Source organism: Rhinichthys klamathensis, unplaced genomic scaffold (assembly GCF_029890125.1).
Source record: "Rhinichthys klamathensis goyatoka isolate OS25496 unplaced genomic scaffold, OSU_Roscu_1.1 h1tg001124l_1, whole genome shotgun sequence".
NCBI lineage: Eukaryota > Metazoa > Chordata > Actinopteri > Cypriniformes > Leuciscidae > Rhinichthys > Rhinichthys klamathensis.
Genome location: NW_026607355.1, coordinates 102,619 through 122,920, shown reverse-complemented (window position 1 = coordinate 122,920; position 20,302 = coordinate 102,619). Strand labels below are relative to the sequence as shown.

The 20,302-nt window shown below is 42.0% G+C and overlaps 1 protein-coding gene across 2 annotated transcripts in view; it reads left to right on the top strand.

Annotated features, from left to right (window-relative positions):
• Positions 1-593: 593 nt before the first annotated feature.
• The window catches only part of smc1al (structural maintenance of chromosomes 1A, like), an 83,096-nt gene continuing 63,387 nt past the window's right edge, over positions 594-20,302 (top strand). For both annotated transcript variants that reach the window (XM_056244837.1, XM_056244836.1), the window contains exons 1-17: positions 594-969; positions 2,235-2,423; positions 4,282-4,394; positions 7,462-7,665; positions 7,764-8,002; positions 9,561-9,819; positions 11,679-11,819; positions 11,907-11,989; positions 12,076-12,175; positions 14,441-14,548; positions 16,806-16,991; positions 17,070-17,249; positions 18,260-18,406; positions 18,487-18,624; positions 19,574-19,690; positions 19,778-19,884; positions 20,093-20,234. In XM_056244837.1, the coding sequence (XP_056100812.1) occupies positions 861-969; positions 2,235-2,423; positions 4,282-4,394; positions 7,462-7,665; positions 7,764-8,002; positions 9,561-9,819; positions 11,679-11,819; positions 11,907-11,989; positions 12,076-12,175; positions 14,441-14,548; positions 16,806-16,991; positions 17,070-17,249; positions 18,260-18,406; positions 18,487-18,624; positions 19,574-19,690; positions 19,778-19,884; positions 20,093-20,234 (2,562 nt within the window). In that variant the 5' untranslated portion in view covers positions 594-860. The remainder of the gene's footprint in view (positions 970-2,234; positions 2,424-4,281; positions 4,395-7,461; positions 7,666-7,763; positions 8,003-9,560; positions 9,820-11,678; positions 11,820-11,906; positions 11,990-12,075; positions 12,176-14,440; positions 14,549-16,805; positions 16,992-17,069; positions 17,250-18,259; positions 18,407-18,486; positions 18,625-19,573; positions 19,691-19,777; positions 19,885-20,092; positions 20,235-20,302) is intronic.

Sequence of the window (20,302 nt, the reverse complement as noted above, 5' to 3'; positions counted from 1 at the left end):
AGGGTTAGTTTGAGGACAGCCTGTAAGAAACAGCACACACACACACACACACGTGCATCAGACTGCGGCTGTGACGTCACACGTGTACAGTACAGGTGCCGATTTGGACATGGCGTTGCAGCAGATCAACTTATAATGATGGAGATGGTGGGTTTACATTATAGGTGTGTGTGGATTTCTCGAATGGACGCACACAGTTATTGATAAACAACACACACACACTTCTCGAACGAGCTTCCCGTGCAGACAGAGCGCAACTGTATCGTGCATCCGCCAGTGGCCGCTAGATGGTGCCTTTGCAATACCTTTGAATCCATAGTGATGCATTTTCACCGTACATTAAAGCTTAATTTGGGATAAATGAATTATATCATTAAGTCCCAACAATATTAAGATTTAAAGACTTCCCGGGCATCACTTCCATCTGGAGAAGGAACCATAGACAGTAAAAGAAAGGAAGGAACACGCACAAACCGCGCTAGGGCGCTAGGCTTGCTGGGGCGGGGCGTCTGACGCAGTACTAAATTCTCGCGATATCCTTCATGTTTTAGAGAGTTTTAGCATCTTCTCGCGATATGTGTTGTGTTTATGGAACAGACAGTTATCGCGCGCGCTGTATTCAATGGCCGCCTGTTTTAGTTGTGTTATAACGAATATTACAAATATATATTAGTTTAATTTTAGTTTTGTTCTGCTTTGAAGTGCAGGTTTTTTTAAGGATATATTAGTCTGTCGTTGAATATATCTGAAGTGCTCAGAGTCGATGTTAGCCTGCTTTCTTTTTTCGTGCTAGCATTAGGCGCTCTGAACAGCTTCACATTTTAATTTTTTATCAAACTCTCCGGAATAAGTAATTCGCCATGGGCTACCTAAAGTTAATAGAGATCGAAAACTTTAAGTCTTACAAAGGCAGACAGATAATCGGGCCTTTCCACAAGTTTACAGCGATTATTGGGCCGAATGGATCAGGTAAGCGTGTTCACAGTTCGCTAATAATAACAACAACACTTTTAATAAACAATGAGGGATTATTACACGTTTAGACATATTAACACATGCACATATCACTGCATTCGTTTATGACGTCCCCGTCATCTTTTGCCAAATTCTTCAACATATCAATAGTTCAAGTAATTTACCAATCAAATAAAATCAGTATCAATGAGCCCCATCTTTGCTCTATAAAGGGTGATTGAGAAGCTGCATGTGAAGTGGCACTCACCCAGAGGTGTGTACAGACTGTATGTGGTGCAAATGTGGTATGAAGGTCTTTTAAGGGTGTTTACACTTGGATTTAACTTTACTCTTTACACAAAATAACTCAGACCTCTTTCAGTGCCAATGAAGTGATCAGTTTAAAAAAATCTCACTACTTGACTTATCAAAGCCCACATTTACTGTTTTGGAGCCATCTAATATGACTCGGTTGTTATTGTAATTATTATTAGTGTTTCCTGCAGGATTTTGTGAGATATGATTGGAGGACCTCAGACCCTTAGGAGGTTCACTTTGATGGCAAAAAGGACACCGATATCCAAAGGCTATAATGAGTCAATATAGTTCAAAACTATAAACACCAAAGCACATCATACACATTCATATATCATCTGAAAGCTGAATAAATAAGCTTTCCATTGATGTATGGTTTGTTAGGATAGGACAATATTTGGCCAATATACAACTGTATAAAAATCTGGAATCTGAGGATGCAAAAAAGTCGAAACATTGAGAAAATCTCCTTTAAAGTTGTGCATTTATGTTCGCGATAAACTACTATATAATGTTGAATATAATGTATAATAATGGGGGGGATATCTTCTGTGGGTCCAGATAAAGCCAGACGTCTGATGTTACCACTGAAAAGTGGCCTACATTATTATAAATATATCTAGTGCAAGCATATTCATCTGAAATAATTCAGTATTTTCAGCTTCAGAATCATGAATACCGGTATTGTTATTCTGGTGTCTCTATTGTCCTGTGCTTTGGGTTTCAGTACCAAGTCCAAGCATTGTAATCAACAGTATATTTTTTGATAACCTTTTATTATATGTCTTGGAGTATCGCAATAATATCGTATCGTGAGTTCAGTTTCGTGATATTACTAACCGTGACATGAGGGCGTCGTTACACCCCTAGCTTGTAATTCTCAATGAAATCTAGTTTTCTTTTTGTGCTGTATTTCATGCTGTCTTTTATTGATGTTTATCTAATGAAAGCTTTTTTATTATCAGGCAAATCCAATCTCATGGATGCCATCAGCTTTGTCCTGGCAGAGAAGACCAGTAACTTGCGTGTGAAAACACTGAAGGATTTGATTCATGGCGCTCCAGTGGGCAAACCTGCGGCGAACCGAGCGTTTGTGAGCATGGTGTACCAGCAGGACAGCGGCCAGGACCTGACCTTCTCCAGGATCATCATCGGTACCGCACACGGCTCACACACGGCTCACACACGGCTGTGCTTTACAACACCCAATCGTAGTTAGGGCTGCACAAATAATAGGGTTGGGTATCGTTTGAATTTTAGCGATTCTGATTCTGCTTTTCGATTCCCAGTTTTGATTCCAATAAGGTAAAAAAAAAAGGGTCAATCATTTAGATATCAATTATTTATTCTGTGTGTTTTTGCAAAACATTAAATTGCAGCTGAATAACATAAGCAAAACTCAGCAGCACTTACACTAGGAGCTTTTGCCTATGGTTTTAACATACCACAGCAAAAACAACTAGACTAATATACATTTCAAACATTAATAAAGACAAGTAAACAGTCAGTTATAAATAAGTAAACAAATTTTGATCAATTTTGGCCCCTGGCTGGTCGATCGGAGGAGTCGAAGTGATCTAAATATTAAGACATGTACACACATCTTCTGTGGAAGTCTCAGCACTAAACTGTGTTTGTCCAAATGTCCTTTCATGCGCACAGCTTGTGATTGATTGCATGTTTTGCTGCTTCAGTAACATGCTTTAAAGGTGCCCTAGAATGTTTTTTTTTATTATTTTATAATGTTTCCTGGGTTGCCCTTATACTGTTAGTATGTTTTTTAGATCAAAAATAATCATAATTTAGAAATAAAAGGCATTTTTCCTAGCCTGATTTTAGCCTCTGATTTGAACGCTCTGTTTGAAGGGGCGTGTCTGCTGTGTGTAACCGGCCTCTGCTGTGATTGGCTGACATGCTTGCATATGAAATAGCTATGTATTACACGTGAAACTCTCTCGAATACTTTTACTACTACAGCTATTATACGTTTTTACTATTACAGCTATCGAGATTAACGAATCGTGAGATGTTTTTAAAGTATTTAGATCTATTCCCATCACATACAATGTTGCCGTGATGAGCGTTGAGCAGATGACAGTGTGTTGATCGCGAGCATGTAGATCTTATCACTGCAAAGCAGTTTCTGCACTCTCTCTAATGCTTTCACCAATGCAAACACGATGATGTAAATACAGTAAGAGCTTCGTTGTGCAGTGTAACGTGCGTCATTGAATTCATAACGAGTTTGGCAAGTGTCCAGATAAACTCGCGCTGTGTGGAAAGATTGTTCTTTGATCGCTTTCTGTATATAATTTATTCACAATTTAAATAAGTTTTTTTTCATCCTACTAAAAGAAACGATGTGAAGCTGATATTTTAGTCACTGGCTTGACTTACTGATGCATAAACAGTATTGAACGATTTTGAGAGAAAGATTACCTGTCTGAACTCGAACAATTACACATCAGAAAGTGTTGCCTGGTAGCTCGATCCGAGGCCAGCTCTGTATTGGCCCAAGTTGAGGAAACAGTCGTCACTAACTAAAAAATACTTTTGTGTTCATGTGTACATCCAAACACTGAGCAACTGCTATGCTTCGGCTGCGCAGTTCCGCCTGGCATTGAACATGGGCTGGCATATTCAAATTCTTGGAGTCGTACATATTAATGATCCCGACTGTTAGTCGTACATATTAATGATCCCTATCCACAGTCGGTGTTATGTGGAGATTCACCTATTTTTCAGGGGTGTTTTTCAAAAACGAGATTTAAGTAAGAAGGAGAAAACAATGGTGTTTGAGACTCACTGTATGTCATGTCCATGTACTGAACTCTTGTTATTTAACTATGCCAAAATAAATTCAATTTCACATTCTAGGGCACCTTTAAGTATGTCATGTGAAACCACAGGAGTTGACTTGTTCTATTATTATTAATAAGTGTGCAGCCGTAGAGCAGAGTGACTCATTAATGCCCACTGCACTCGCACCTGAACTGCTGGTGTCTTGTGCAGGCTCCTCGTCGGAGTACCGCATCAACAGTAAAGTGGTGCCGCTGGCGGAGTACAGCGAGGAACTGGAGAAACTGGGGATCCTCATCAAGGCCAGAAACTTCCTGGTCTTTCAGGTAATTAAAACTGCTTCTTTACAATTGTTCAATTTTACAGGTGGAGTATGTCATTTCCCTGGAGCAAACTGGATTAGTTTGGCATGCAGTTCTGGGCTGCACTTCTCAAAAGCATCGTAAGCAAGTATATCGTAAAAAAAATTGGCACCAATGGTCTCTACGATCAACTCACCTCATGATGCTTTTAAGAAAATTTAAGGTCATAAAGTCTTTTTACTTATGCAATTTTAGATTACACTTTGACTTAGACATGTATAAATACTTTTACCAAATTAAAACTATCTAACAAAGATTTGTATTATTCTTTCTTTGCGGATTTGCTTATTCACGTGACAATTTGCGTTCACTGTGAACTGACCATTGCATAGATTATGAATAATATGATCTATTTATTGCTATCAACAAAATCTTTGAAAATATGGAGATATAATTTGTCAATATTGCACACCCCTAATTTACAGCATTTACTTTTATTTCTTCAGGTCTTACAAAGGTCTTAAAAGACCCTGTAAGCCTGTCACTGGCACCTGCAGTTTTGGGGGCTTTTTTATTTTTGTGCCAGTAAAATGTTGTCAGGGCAAGTTCAAACCTAAACCACGGTTTAGATGTGGTTTACGACTAGGGTTGGGTATCGGTTGGGTTTTATCCGATACCAGTACCTACTCGGTATTTTTTAAACGGTTCCGGTGCTTAAACGGTTCTTGAAACGGTACTTAAGAAAACGAAACTGCACACACTTTATCAAAAAATAATACCCTTTTATTTACAGGGCCAAACTGGACACAATATTAACTTAAATCTTTAAACAATATAAATACAAGTAACGTTAACATATGGTAATAATAAAACCAATATAAAATACAAATTTTTACATTACATTTTACACATTTACATAATATCAAATAAAACAATATTGTATCAAACAATGTAATAATACTGGAGATTAATAGAGATTACTAGCAGAGCTGCCAACTCTCACGCAATTGACCCTTTTCACACGCTCTCACGCCACACATCCATTTTCTCACGCAGAGAAAAATCGCGGACAAAGAGGACACCGACAGACAAGACAGAGAAGGTTACTTTTGATATGGAACAAATCCACAGCTGTCAGATTGTGTCAATATTTTTACGAGATTCACACAATAAATAACGGTTTGGCTCTTTGAAATGTGACAGATCGCTGTAGCGCGTCAGTTCAAACGGCACGTGATACAGCAGCCTACAAATCCACTGCTTCTTAGCTACGCAGCGTTGAGTGAACCTATGAAAGAGAACATCTCTGGTTACTGGTGTAACATTTCTCTCAATAGGGAACGAGACGCTGCCAAGCTCCTCGCGCTGCCGACCAGCTTCCTTTTTCGACAGAGAAATCAGAGGAGCGCGCCAACATAATATGAGGACGTAAGTGCATCGATGCGGCGCCCGCGCCATTAGCCAATGGATTGGCTTGATTCTATATGGGATTCAGACTATCGGCACACCCAGAGGGCGTTCTGACGCGTAATTTTACACGTGAAATGCAGCCAAACCTTGCGAGCAAGAGCGCGCTTGCGAGACAGAAGAGACTGTGCGTGTGTGTGTGTGTGTGTGTGTGTGCCTAATTAAAAGTCAGGCACCGAAATCAGGCACCGAAATTGTCGTTCTTATTCGGTCTGGTTACTACCGTTTACGTCGGAACCGGTTCCCTATTGGCACCGAGTTTCGGTACCCAACCCTATTTACGACTGTAACAAGTCGTACGCTACAGTCCTTTGATGTGGTTTACGACTGTAACAAGTCGTACGCTACAGTCCTTTGACAAGGACTGTAGCGTTCAGCCCTGTGTTGCTCTGCTCCTTTGCACTTCCTCCAGGGTCTCTTTAGTTTTTGAAAGCATAAACGCACAAAACATGAAGCTTGTACTTCAAGTTTAAATTACTCAGATGGTAGGATTTTTTTTATTACTATAGTTACAGGTCAGATAAATGGACATCCAGAAAGCAATGTTCCCTCTAATTTTTTTTTCTTGCTGAGCAAAACTTTTTTCTATTGGGCGGACATTTTTCGCCACCTGAGCAAAAATATTCTTTACACCTGACCTGTACAGCATACGTAGAAACACAATGGGTTCAACATTCAGTTTTAACTTTTAACTTGAATGTGCCATTTCTATTTTATATGACCCTTGATGTAACTTATTGGTATTAAATCATATTTTTGAAAAACTAGCAGTTACAGTCACTAAATGAAGCACATTTTAGGTTACCTGATTTTTTTTTTTTACAGTGCTGTTAACTGTACAGTCTTTACCAATAAATCCTATGAAAAATAATTTACAAAATCTTCTGCAGGACAGTTCTTTACAATAATAGAATATAGTATGAAAGAAAACCATAACCAGTTTGGGAAAACCATAAAGTGTTTTTGTACAGTCAATTAATTGTGTACAGGAAGCATTAAACCATCAAAGTTAAATGATTGTTTATTGCTTATGAAATTTTCAATATTTTCTTTATCAGGGGGTTTCAAACTTTTTAATGGCAATGAGCCCTAAACAATACCCTTGTGAGATTCATTATTTAGGCTTATAATATAATAAAATATAGGCCTAATATAATATAAAAAAAAAACGAATTGAAGTGATATAATATATCAGTTTAAATGCTTAAAAAAAATTCATATTATATTATTATTTTTGACCACTTTAATCAAACCACTCTTCTTTAAAACATTATGATGTGATTTTTATTTCACATGTCGTTTCTCGTTGCCTCTCGTATTGAGCTATTTGGTCCACACACACGACTCACTGCCAATCACACGCATAAGTTCTCTTTCTATGAAAGATGTAAACTGCATTCACCAGTTTTCACACTATAGCGGTTGACCAGAGCACTGAAATGATTTCTCACTTAAACTACAATCAAATGGATTTCCCCACACATTTCGACTCAGTCCTCTGCGTGGCATTTTATTATTTTCTGCGCGGCCGCGGCATCAGAAGTGCGCCACCGCGCACGCGCGCAGCTTAGAGGGAACATTGCCAGAAAGTGCTAAGTGTAGATGTGGTGTTGTTCTCCCACAGGGTGCGGTGGAGTCGATCGCCATGAAGAACCCTAAAGAGAGAACCGCTCTGTTTGAGGAGATCTCTCGCTCTGGAGAGCTCGCTCAGGAGTACGACAGGCTCAAGAAGGAAATGGTGAAGGCCGAGGAGGACACGCAGTTCAACTACCACCGGAAGAAAAACATCGCAGCGGAGCGAAAAGAGGCCAAGCAGGAGAAAGAAGAGGTGGGCTCCTAATGTAGTGCTAGTTTTCTCAGTGCAGAACTAATGTATTTGCGTGTCAGAAAGCTGACCAGCTGTGTTCTCCGTGTGTGTGTGTGCAGGCGGAGCGGTACCAGCGGCTGAAGGACGAGGTGGTGCGCGCGCATGTGCAGTTACAGCTCTTCAAACTGTTCCACAGAGAGTCCGAGATAGAGAAGCTGAACCGAGAGCTCGCCCACCGCAACAAAGAGATTGACAAGGACAGGAAGCGCATGGACCGTGTGGAGGACGAGCTGAAAGACAAGAAGAAGGAGCTGGGCCGCATGATGAGAGACCAGCAGACCATTGAGAAGGAGATCAAGTGAGTCTGAGTGTTCACACCTGGTGTTCAGATGCGTTTCGGTCAGTCGGGACACAAGCCGACGAGAGAGACACATTCATGTTTACACCTCGTGTGTTGATTGGCTCTTTTGCCCACTTCCGAGTTTTGAAGAAAAAAAACCCACAAACTCGGGTGCTAGAGCCTATATAGGCTACCTGTCTGTGTATTACATAATAAACTAAAAGAAAAGTTATATATCATTTTCTGGCTAGTTTACTTTATGACCGGCTCTCGACAAAACTCGGACAGACAGTCACATGCTCAGATACACTTTTTCCACCTGGACGGTTCTGTTGCGGGTTCCTGGCCTGTGTTCATTCTCAAAGCGTATAGTTTGCCGATAGTGCTGCGCGGATCATAATGCGCGGGTCGGGCGGGCCAAGTAATAAAACACAACATGCAAATTAATCAAGGGTGGATGACAGATATCATAAATCATTATAATGTGTTGATTTTAATAAAGACACAGAACTCTCATCACGGTAAAACGCAATGAACGAGCGTCACTCTTTTACTTTCTTTTTCAACAACTTAATTCTCTTCAAGGAAAACCAATCAAGGAAAACATATCAGGGCATTTAATACAGTTGTAATTTTCCATGTAAATTATTTATTTTGATTGGTAACAGCCTAGTGTCTTATTATTCTGATATAATGTATTGATCAAATTGAAGAATATTTTAAATGAAAGATGAAGCATACATAAAATTAGAGGGAAAAATGCCCTATTATAAAGGTAAAAACCCTGGTCTGGTTAAACAGTCTCCAAATTATATTTTTATCTCCTTCTTTGTGTATTTTACACTCTTCCCCCCAGTTTCACTGACAAGGCTTAAGCTAGTCCCATTTATAAAAACTAAGGCCTAATCCTGGCTTAATCTAAACCCTGCCTGTGAGACCTGGCCTGATGTTTTAGTGTAAACCATTCATTGTGTGCACTTTTTACTGCATCACGGCTAAATTGATTTCATTTAACAAATCTGGGGGAAAAAGTTACAGGACAGTAACACCAGTTCACATGTGTGTGCACATCAGTTTGTTTGAGTGTATATTTTACACACACAGCATTTTATTTTATTAAAAAAATGTTTTTTTAATATATAATAAGTTGCTGTTGAAATACACACGTCTGTGAAGATTGTCCATTGCATGCCTGACACATGTTTCTGGCCATAAGTATAGCTGAGTAAAGCTAAACCAAGCATATCCTGCAGGTTTTGTTGGACCCCTGAAAACAATCGTGAGGCAGCTTTTCTATATGATGAATAGTTTTCCCTTGGCGCGAGATGTTTCTTGATCACCCAAGCAGAATGTCCCTAAGTTCAACTATGAAAATGTATAAATAAAAACAGCTTAAAGACAAACAAAAGTGTAGAGCCCTGAGCTCTTGCAGAATTCATCAGGCAGAAATTATTCCATATTATCTTTAAGGATATGGAAACCAGTCTGGAGATCTCTAAATGATCACGTATGATAATACATGATTATTGCTCCGCTAGCTGTGAAATGTAAATGATTTTGTTTGCCATGTTGACAGGGAGAAGGATGCAGATCTCAATCAGAAGAGGCCTCTGTACATTAAAGCCAAGGAGAACACGGCTCACAAGATAAAGAAACTGGAGGCGGCCCGTAAGTCTCTGCAGAACGCCCAGAAATGCTACAAGAAGCGCAAGGGAGACATGGACGAGCTGGACCGGGAGCAGGGGTCAGTGGAGATGGCCCGACAGGAGTTTGAGGAGCGCATGGAGGAGGAGGCCCAGAGCCAGGGGCAAGATCTGCAGCTGGAAGAGAACCAGGTACATCTGATACACACCCCCACCCGACACATCCCAGCGCAAACGCTCCAGATAACCGGCCCCACCCGACACATCCCAGCGTAAGATAACCGGCCCCACCTGACACATCCCAGCGTAAACGCTCCAGATAACCGCCCCCACCCGACACATCCCAGCGTAAGATAACCGCCCCCACCCGACACATCCCAGCGTAAGATAACCGGCCCCACCCGACACATCCCAGCGTAAGATAACCGCCCCCACCCGACACATCCCAGCGTAAGATAACCGCCCCCACCCGACACATCCCAGCGTAAGATAACCGGCCCCACCCGACACATCCCAGCGTAAGATAACCGCCCCCACCCGACACATCCCAGCGTAAGATAACCGCCCCCACCCGACACATCCCAGCGTAAACGCTCCAGATAACCGCCCCCACCCGACACATCCCAGCGTAAGATAACCGGCCCCACCCGACACATCCCAGCGTAAGATAACCGGCCCCACCCGACACATCCCAGCGTAAGATAACCGGCCCCACCCGACACATCCCAGCGTAAGATAACCGGCCCCACCCGACATATCCCAGCGTAAGATAACCGGCCCCACCCGACACATCCCAGCGTAAGATAACCGGCCCCACCTGACATATCCCAGCGTAAGATAACCGGCCCCACCCGACACATCCCAGCGTAAGATAACCGGCCCCACCCGACACATCCCAGCGTAAGATAACCGGCCCCACCTGACACATCCCAGCGTAAGATAACCGCCCCCACCCGACACATCCCAGCGTAAACGCTCCAGATAACCGCCCCCACCCGACACATCCCAGCGTAAGATAACCGGCCCCACCTGACACATCCCAGCGTAAGATAACCGGCCCCACCCGACACATCCCAGCGTAAGATAACCGGCCCCACCCGACACATCCCAGCGTAAACGCTCCAGATAACCGGCCCCACCCGACACATCCCAGCGTAAGATAACCGGCCCCACCCGACACATCCCAGCGTAAACGCTCCAGATAACCGGCCCCACCCGACACATCCCAGCGTAAGATAACCGGCCCCACCCGACACATCCCAGCGTAAGATAACCGCCCCCACCCGACACATCCCAGCGTAAGATAACCGGCCCCACCCGACACATCCCAGCGTAAGATAACCGCCCCCACCCGACACATCCCAGCGTAAGATAACCGGCCCCACCCGACACATCCCAGCGTAAGATAACCGGCCCCACCCGACACATCCCAGCGTAAACGCTCTCATAATGTCGACGGATACGTTCATGTTAATTGTAAAGCGCTTTGGGTGTACAGTAGTGCATATGAAAGCGCTATATAAATGCCTCATTACTTCATACACTTTGTTGTAATGAGAGGAACGTGCAGAACTCAGCATTGAACAAAAACTCTGTTGTTTTAACCAGTGAGTGGATTCTAACTTAAACGGCTCTGATTGGCCATCGCTTTCAAGAAATCAACATATATGTTTGTTTGGGATTGGCTTTATTGCTCAACATTGCAAAAACGCGTTGTGAATAGAAACCCCTGAGCTCTGGATCGCCTGCCGAATCTGTTTTGCCAATATGCTATTATTATGAAGAAAACTGATCCTAGAGCAGCAGCTTTTCCCTATAAAAGCAAGTAGCGAAACTACCCGCACACGAGAACGTCATCCTGGTTAAAAACTGTGTTTAGGCCCCAGCTGGTCCTGGATCTGTGCAGAGGCCTCATCTAGTTGCTCAGGTCTAGTTGCATTGTAAAAGTATACTTCTACTAGGGTAAAACGTAAACTTGCAGAGCATTGCCTTAAAAATGATTAAATAACAGCTTCCTTAGCGTGTAATATAACTGTTGTGTGTGTGCTCAGGTGAAGGCATACCACCGCCTGAAGGAGGAGGCGAGTAAGCGAGCTGCTACACTGGCTCAAGAGCTCGAGAAGTTCAACAGAGACCAGAAAGCTGACCAGGACCGCCTGGACCTGGAGGAGAGGAAGAAAATAGAGACGGAGGTGCGAAACGTTTCTGCAAACTTCATTTATTAAGTGGAAATAAACCAACTGAGTAGCTTGATTTGCTGTGATTGTTGTTACTTATAGGCCAAGATCAAGCAGAAGATCCGAGAGATCGAGGAGAACCAGAAGCGCATTGAGAAGCTGGAGGACTACATCACCACCAGCAGGTACAAACACATCACACGCCACATCCGACCCGGCAAACAGCTGCGAGTGTGTGTCCTCATCACTCTCTCCTCGCTCTGCTCCTCAGACAGTCTCTGGACGAGCAGAAGAGGATGGAGGAGGAGCTGACCGAAGAGGTGGAGCAGGCCAAACGGAGGATAGATGAGATCAACATGGAGCTCAACCAGGTACAATTAGAGAGAGGCAAACGTTAAAACACTTTTACACACCATTGGCATTCAGCAAATATGCAGTTATTTCATCCTGAGACTTTTTAGTTTTAGGTTTAGTTCACAGTCTCCAGAGGGAACCAAATGGTGACCATCTCTGGTGTTTTACATGGGAGTGATAGATAGTAGTTTTTGAAAGAGGGAAAAACAATCAAACCAAAAATAAGTTTTCACGATAAATAATAAACTCTAATTAAATTAATAATCCTGCCCTTATTAACAAAAGAGGTGGGGCTTGGGCTTGGTCCTTCCGTCACCAAGCCCTGAGAGGAATGCCAGCCATGAGACATAAGTCACCTGTGTCAGGCAGAAAGCAATTAACACAGATTTATTTAGAAATTCCCCAAGCCTTCATAATTTTGTGAATACAGCTATTAGATCTTTGTTGAGTCAGCCAGCATAAAATCATGTGTACTCTGCATCTCTGATTCATGAACGCTATGTGACGTCAAGTCACCTTTGTTTTTAATGGTCCTTATACAATACAGATAGTTTCAAAGCAGCTGCACAGAATAAAATGGGAAAATAACATAATCAATTATGCAAACTTCATCAAATATGAGACCAATTTAATTTCTGCTGTTCTAAAAAGACATTGAGTCAGGGCTCTCGACTAGTGGTCGACCGATATATCGGCCGATGCTTGGCTTTTTAAAATACCGGCATCGGCCGCTAAGTTTTTCTGATTGGCCGATGTGTTGGAAGCGGGACTTGTATTTTGACGGGCGGCGTTGAGAACACCAGCGCCTGATCACACAGCGCTCACTCACATTCTCCGTCTTCATTCGTTTACGATCTCTGTCAGTCATATCTCATACTGTGTTAGACAGAACTGGTAAAGCGTTTGCTTTTATATTATTTGTAACAGAAAAGGCAAACAATCAGGCTAAAATACTTTCTCATTTACCGTCAACATTAAGCAAATGCACATCTACATCATTTAAACAAATCTCTGAATATCTAATAAACATTTAATTTCACAAACCTTGCAGGTTTAATCGTGATATCTTGTGAAGTGTGCATTTGTAGCCTTCATAAACGTGTTCCTGCGAGTGACGGGCGGTCCGTGCGAAGTGAGTGAATGCAAACAGAAGATCAGCTTCACAGGAGACGCCATCGAAACACTTTAAATCCTTCAGTTTAAAATATGCTGTGCTATATCCAGTGTCCCACTGTGTCATATTCATATTGTTTTCACTGTGTGCTGTATGTAAATTAGCATTACCTTGTCTGTATTTGAACAAATATGATTACCAGTGCGCAAGAAATTACCAGATTACTGAGTGCCCTGTTACAGTGTTTACTTCCCTTTTATTCACACTGTGGCGAGCAGGACGAGGCTGAGGGCCGTGAGAGAGCGGCGCGAGGCCGGTGGCGTGATTAATGATGAGCGACTCCTGCGCGACACCTCGCGCCGCTCTCTCACGGCCTCGTCCTGCTCGCCACACACATATTAACATATTTTTAAACAATTACTTTATTTATGAAAAATACTGTAATCGGATTGGAGATTCAAGAAGTTGCCATCTAAAGTATAAGCATGTTTATTTTAAAGATTTGTTTTCTAATTTATTTCTAATTTTAAATATTGATTAAAATGAATATAAAGTGTGTCATCAAAAAACCAATATCGGTCGACCACTGCTCTCGACGGAGACCCAATGGTCGTGTAAGGTCCGTTGGCCCAATGGCGTGGCTGAAGGCTTCCTGCGCGTTCTGAGAGCATGTGAAAAGTGTCATGGCGTGAGAGTTGGCAGCCCTGATAAATGCCAATCCCAATGCATCTTTTTCATCATCTACGTTGACATTCAAATCAATAACAATTAAGACTTATCTGCAGCCGGTACTAACTAATAGAAAATGATCAGAGATAGAAAATGCAACCTCGGGCTGGTGATCAGGTATTCGTCACTCCAGACCCCATGTGGTGTGTATGTGGTGATTGATGTGTGTATACTGTATTGTTTCTTATATTTGTCCTGTTTTTGATGTATTTGTTTATCGATTGAGCTTGGGAAAATGCTTTATAAATTAAACGTATTATTATTAAAAACCCATTTTCACCCACTCGACAGACTGTCCACAGGCATGCCAAGGATGACCCTAGGCTTTTGCCAAGGTGTACATTATCACGCTATACCTGATAGAACAGCGACCTGACCTCAGGGAGTCTTTGAGAGGAGTGAAAGGTGTGTTTGCTGAAGTGTGTGACGTGTTGTGCAGGTGATGGAGCAGCTGGGTGACGCTCGAATCGACAGACAGGAGAACAGCAGGCAGCAGCGCAAGGCTGAGATCCTGGAGAGCATCAAGAGGCTGTATCCTGGATCAGTGGTGAGAAGAAGGGCCTCCTTTTACTCAGCTCGTATATAGTGGAGATAAAGTCTACACACCCCTGTTAAAACGGCTGTAAAAAACAAAACGAAGATAAATCATATCAGATGTTGTGCACATTTAATGTATAATTAATGAATTGTGAAATTACAACCTATGCGTGGCACTAATAAGCAACACCCCTGGACTCTTCCTTGAGGCAGCCTTTGATTACAGCAGTCTGTTTAGAGGCACATCTTGACTTGGGAATATTTTCCCACTCTTCTTTGCAAAAAGGATCCAGATCTGTTAGATTGCCTGAGATCTCCTATACCTTCTCAGGTCTACCCATGGGGTTCAGGTAGGGCTGCACGATGTATCATTTTAACATCGATATCGCTATGTGCGCATCCACGATAGTCACATCGCAGATATGTGCGATGTCAAGTAGGCTATAGGGATCGTAGTTGATGCGTGATTCATGATCAGTAGGCTACGTGCCAGCAGCTCCCCGGCCCGTAACGCTTGTGATTCGTGGATTAATTGCAAAGTTTAACCATCATAGTGTGAGAGTTTATCAATTTGCAAGTCCTGTCAGTTTAAACATAAAGCGCAAGAAGACTGGAACTTGCGCGCTGTTTTCTGTCAGCCTTACTAAAGCGTATTTTTGTCCCGCCAAAGTTTGACCGGTGAGTGATGTAGATGAGTGATGTAGCCTAGTAGATGACTGACTGCTGCGCTTGTTTAACTGAGAGAACGAGCAGAGAGAGTGAAAGCCCCGGTCGCGCGCGCACTCTCACCGTCTTCAAACTGTCTTTCTCGCTCTCCCTCCCTCGCGCATATAATTGAATTGAGTTGACTCAGTGATGGATTTCATCCAGTGATGAAATGTTTTCTGTGTTGACAAATCTTGTGCGATGTGGTCCGTTAATGACACGTCCGATTCGCGAACTAATGACTCATTTGAACCGATTCACTTTAATGAATGGTTAAAACAACGGGTCTGTCCAACACTGAACTCAAGAGACATAAATCGGAAACACTTTACAATAAGGTTCCATTTATTAAAGTCTAGTTAACTACATTAGTTAACATTTATATTAATATTAGTTTCTATGTGGATTTACTCCATGACAAAACCACCCCAGTCATTCTAGAATGATTCATTCTTTCCAAATAGAGCTATTTAAGTAATCTGGTGAAATTGTTTTTATATCGGAATATATATCGCAGAAAAATAAAATATCGCAATGTGATTTTTTACCAATATCGTGCAGCCCTAGGTTCAGGTCTGGGCTCTGGCTGGGCCATTGCTAAACAGGTCATCTTTCTTTGCTAAAGCATTTGTTTTTTTGTTGATGTAGTCCATCAAAAATCTTCAAGTGGAGTGCTTTTGGATCATTGTCATGCTGAGAGGTGTAAGTTCTCCTCATTTTCAGCTCTCTAGCAGACGATCCAAGGGTTAGCTCACCCAGAAGAGTTACTCACACTCATGTCCTTCCAAATGCTAGTGATCTTTTTCCGTTGTGCTGATGTTTTTGTGGCGAACACACCTACAATCTTGACCATAAAGTTCAGTCTTTGTCTCAGACTGTAACACATTTCCCCACATGGTTTTAGGAGACTGAATTTGTTTTTGCTAGGTTTAGTCGGGCTCAAGGCTCAGAAAAGGCTTGTCACATGTATGGAGCAACCAGTACGTGCTAGAAAGATCTGCAGCTCTTCAATGCTGCTGTCGGCCTCTTGAAAGCCTCCCTGACCGTTTAGGTTCATCGTCTTCTCATCAATTCTCGAGCGATGACCTGTTCTTGATGATGTCACTGTTGTGCCGTACTTTCTTCACTTGTTGATGACTGTCTTCGCTGTGTGCCATGGTATATCTAATGCCTTGGGAACTTCGTAGCCCTCACCTGAGTGATGCATTTCAACAATGAGATCCAGCTTATTTTTCATAATAATCTAAGATTTGTTTGTAGTTAATCAGAGTAAGGTGAAGACAGGTGTGTACTATTTCACATGAGCTTGATTAGTTAATTCTGAACATATCCACATACCAAATTATAAAAGCGGTTGCACAGATTTATTTTTTTATCTTATTTCCTCTGAAATGTGACTGGTTTTCACTGCCTTTGCATAGGCTGTAATTTTTAGGTGCAAAAGTTCTGATATGATTTATCTTTGTTTCAAAAGCTGCTGTTTTGATGGGGTTTGTAGATTTTGTTTGTGTATGTATGTGTCTTATATATTTGTATGCTCACATGATCGTCTCATCCTCCAGTACGGGAGACTGATTGACCTGTGCCAGCCCACACAGAAGAAGTTCCAGATCGCTGTCACCAAAGTGCTGGGCAAAAACATGGATGCTATCATCGTGGACTCTGAGAAGACGGGTCGTGATTGTATCCAGTACATAAAAGAGCAGCGTGGCGAACCCGAGACCTTCCTGCCCCTGGACTACCTGGAGGTGATGTCACTAGAAGTGTTTCACGTGATGTGTTGTGAACCATGCATGTTGATTCATGTGTTATAATGTCCTCACCAGGTCAAGCCCACAGATGAGAAGCTGCGTGAGCTGCGTGGTGCCAAACTGGTGATTGATGTAATCCGATATGAGCCGCCACACATTAAGAAAGCCCTGCAGTACGCCTGTGGAAACGCCCTGGTCTGTGAGAACGTGGAGGACGCTCGCAGGATCGCGTTCGGGGGACCATACAGACACAAGGTACAAAGAAAAAAGTCACTGAATCGGATCTGTTTCTCCCTAGTTTTGAGCGGATTATGCATTAGATGCTCCATAGTTGTGCCGAATGAGGCCTGTAACACCCCGGCGACTAATGTGAATGCTTTCGCAACCCACAACACCATAGAGCTGGTGATTATTGCTTAGGCAAGCACTGCTCACTTTTAGGGCTGTCACTTTTGTGAAAAAATCCTGTAAGATTTTTGAAGCATAAGTTTTCATTGAATCTATTGTAAAATCAATTTTCCATGTCTAAAGACGTTTCCATTTTCAACACCAAATATAGGCAAATCCACGGACACCTAACAGGCATTAGGACGAGCGTAAAGAGGGCGCTTGAGACGCACAAGTCAGCAATATTTCTGATGATTTATTGGCGTGAAGTTTCCTGCACAATGACAAACAGGAGCGCCACATTCAGGGATTGAGATTAACTCCCTCCAACACGCCAAATGTGTGTAAAAATTAACTTTGGCGGGAAACGCCGTCAAATCACGAGCCAGTCTGGCGTGTTTCTATGTTTACTCACTTTGCTGGGGAAGTTCGTGTAAACCAAATCTGCGCGGATTTAGCACAAATACGCAACTCGTGATCCTCGTGATATATTAAATACAGCGTATAGCACAGAATCTGCGCATTTCTGGCTTACTTGAACACACACGTCACTACACAACAAATAACGGCGCGCTTGTTCATTGAAGTAATGGCGAATATTAAAAAGCATTTGGTGAACAGGAAATACATTGTTATTTTCCAGCATCCTACATGTTCTGTGTGCTGTATTGATCTGTCCAGCTAAAACACATTTTTGGTTAAAAAAAAAGGCCATTAAAATCGATTCCCTATTTTCGTTTTTGAAACTTGTGTTGGTTGGTACGATCGATTGTGCAATCAATTTTCGAACGTAAAGTCACAGCCCTACTCACTTTCTGTGGGAAATGTAAAAATTTATTTAGTTTATTGATTCTGGACATGTTTTATGTATTGTTTAGACTGTGGCTCTAGACGGGACGTTATTCCAGAAGTCTGGAGTGATCTCCGGGGGTGCCAGTGACCTGAAGGCCAAGGCTCGGCGCTGGGATGAGAAGGCCGTTGATAAACTGAAAGACAGAAAGGAAAAACTCACAGATGAGCTTAAAGTAAGCAATGCTGAATTAGAAGGGTGCGTATGGGATTTGAGCAAATGTGCCGTGACTGATTGTTTGCGTGTTCATATCAGGAGCAAATGAAGGCCAAGAGGAAGGAGGCAGAGCTGCGTCAGGTTCAGTCTCAAGCTCACGGTTTGCAGATGAGACTCAAATACTCTCAGAGTGATCTGGAGCAAACCAAGACCAGACACCTGTCCCTCAACATGCAGGTACCGCCACTTACGCAACTGCTCATTTCAAGCTTTACAAGCCATGCAAGTTTGGAATTACTTGTTTTTTCTTCCCATTTTAGTCAACCCAATATAAAAAAAAAAAACTAATATTATTGAAGCAATCATTACACACGTGACTGGCAGTCTTCTGTAAGGCCTGAGACAAATAGAAAAACTACTTAGTACATCAATAAAATTCCTTTATACAAAAACACAAAACTTTTGCAAATATAAGACTGGTCAATAAAATGTAAAACTAATTTGTTCAGGTATAGTAGGTACAAAACAATGTGGTTTTATTTAACGTGGTTTTATTTAACATGTTATAAGAAATGCTACAGAAATTGAATAATCAAATATAAAAAGTCTTCACTGAATTAATTAAATCTAAATTGATTCATAATGATACAAAAGTGATTGTCAAAAGCAGTGTGACTTTTTTTTATCATTTTTATTAACATTAATGAAACGGATGGCAACAGTTTATTAGGCTGCTGTCCCTTTAAGAACAAATGCACGGATCTAATATACTGTTACACATCCAGTTTTGCAAAGTTTGTGCAAGACAACAGAATGATGTGAATACCCACACAATGTGCATTTAAGTGTGTGTGTATTTGACCATTCAAGCACAACAAGCTGTGAAAGAACTGAATCCGGACCGCATTGCGTCTGAGAGTGACTAATAATCAAAAACTATTGTCATGTGATATAATGGTACATTACCCGAACTGCAAACCGTTACAGTCGTCATGCAGCGTTGCCACTCATATTAAGGTCAACTGGTGGTCACAGGTTTGCGTTTTGTTGCAAAACAGTATTTTGCAACAAATTTGAATGTGGCTCATCCAATCTGAAATTAAAATCAGAATTAATTTGTTTTCCTGCTTTTTCGCTTTTCTCATATGTAAGTGTGAAAAATATCTCGTTATTGTGGTGATTTCAGGAAAAATCTAAGCTGGAGAGTGAACTTGCTAATTTTAGTCCACGCATTAATGACATCAAGAGAATCGTCCAGTCACGAGAGAGAGATATGAAGGACTTGAAGGACCGCATGAACCTGGTAGGACACAGCAGAGTCATCTAAAACACCTTTACCGTGGCTCATCTATCCCCCATCAGCAGTCATGTGTGTTGTCTTTCACTCCAGGTGGAGGACGAGGTGTTTCTGGACTTCTGTAAAGAGATCGGAGTTCGTAACATTCGTGAATTTGAAGAAGAGAAAGTCAAGAGACAAAATGAGATTGCAAAAAAACGGTGAGATCATTGAAATAATCTGCTTGTTGTGGATAAATTGTTTCAACAAAGATGTCCTACATCACAACACCAAAGGAAATGGCAACAACAACAAAAGAAATGTGGAGAGTACTTATTTATTTGCATCTGATGGAGAATTATGTCAATTATGATAACCATTTTATTTCCTGTAACCGATAACCCATCCTGTCCTGGAACTCTCTGGTAGCCTGGAGTTTGAGACTCAAAAGACTCGCCTGGCGATCCAGCTGGACTACGAGAAGAACCAGCTGAAGGAGGACCAGGAGAAGGTGATCATGTGGGAACAGACGGTCAAGAAAGATGAGAGCGAGATCGAGAGACTCAAGAAGGTAGAGATCAGTCAGATACTCTCATGATGATGCTCCATTGAGCCTAGAAATAATGCTTGCTGAACTTC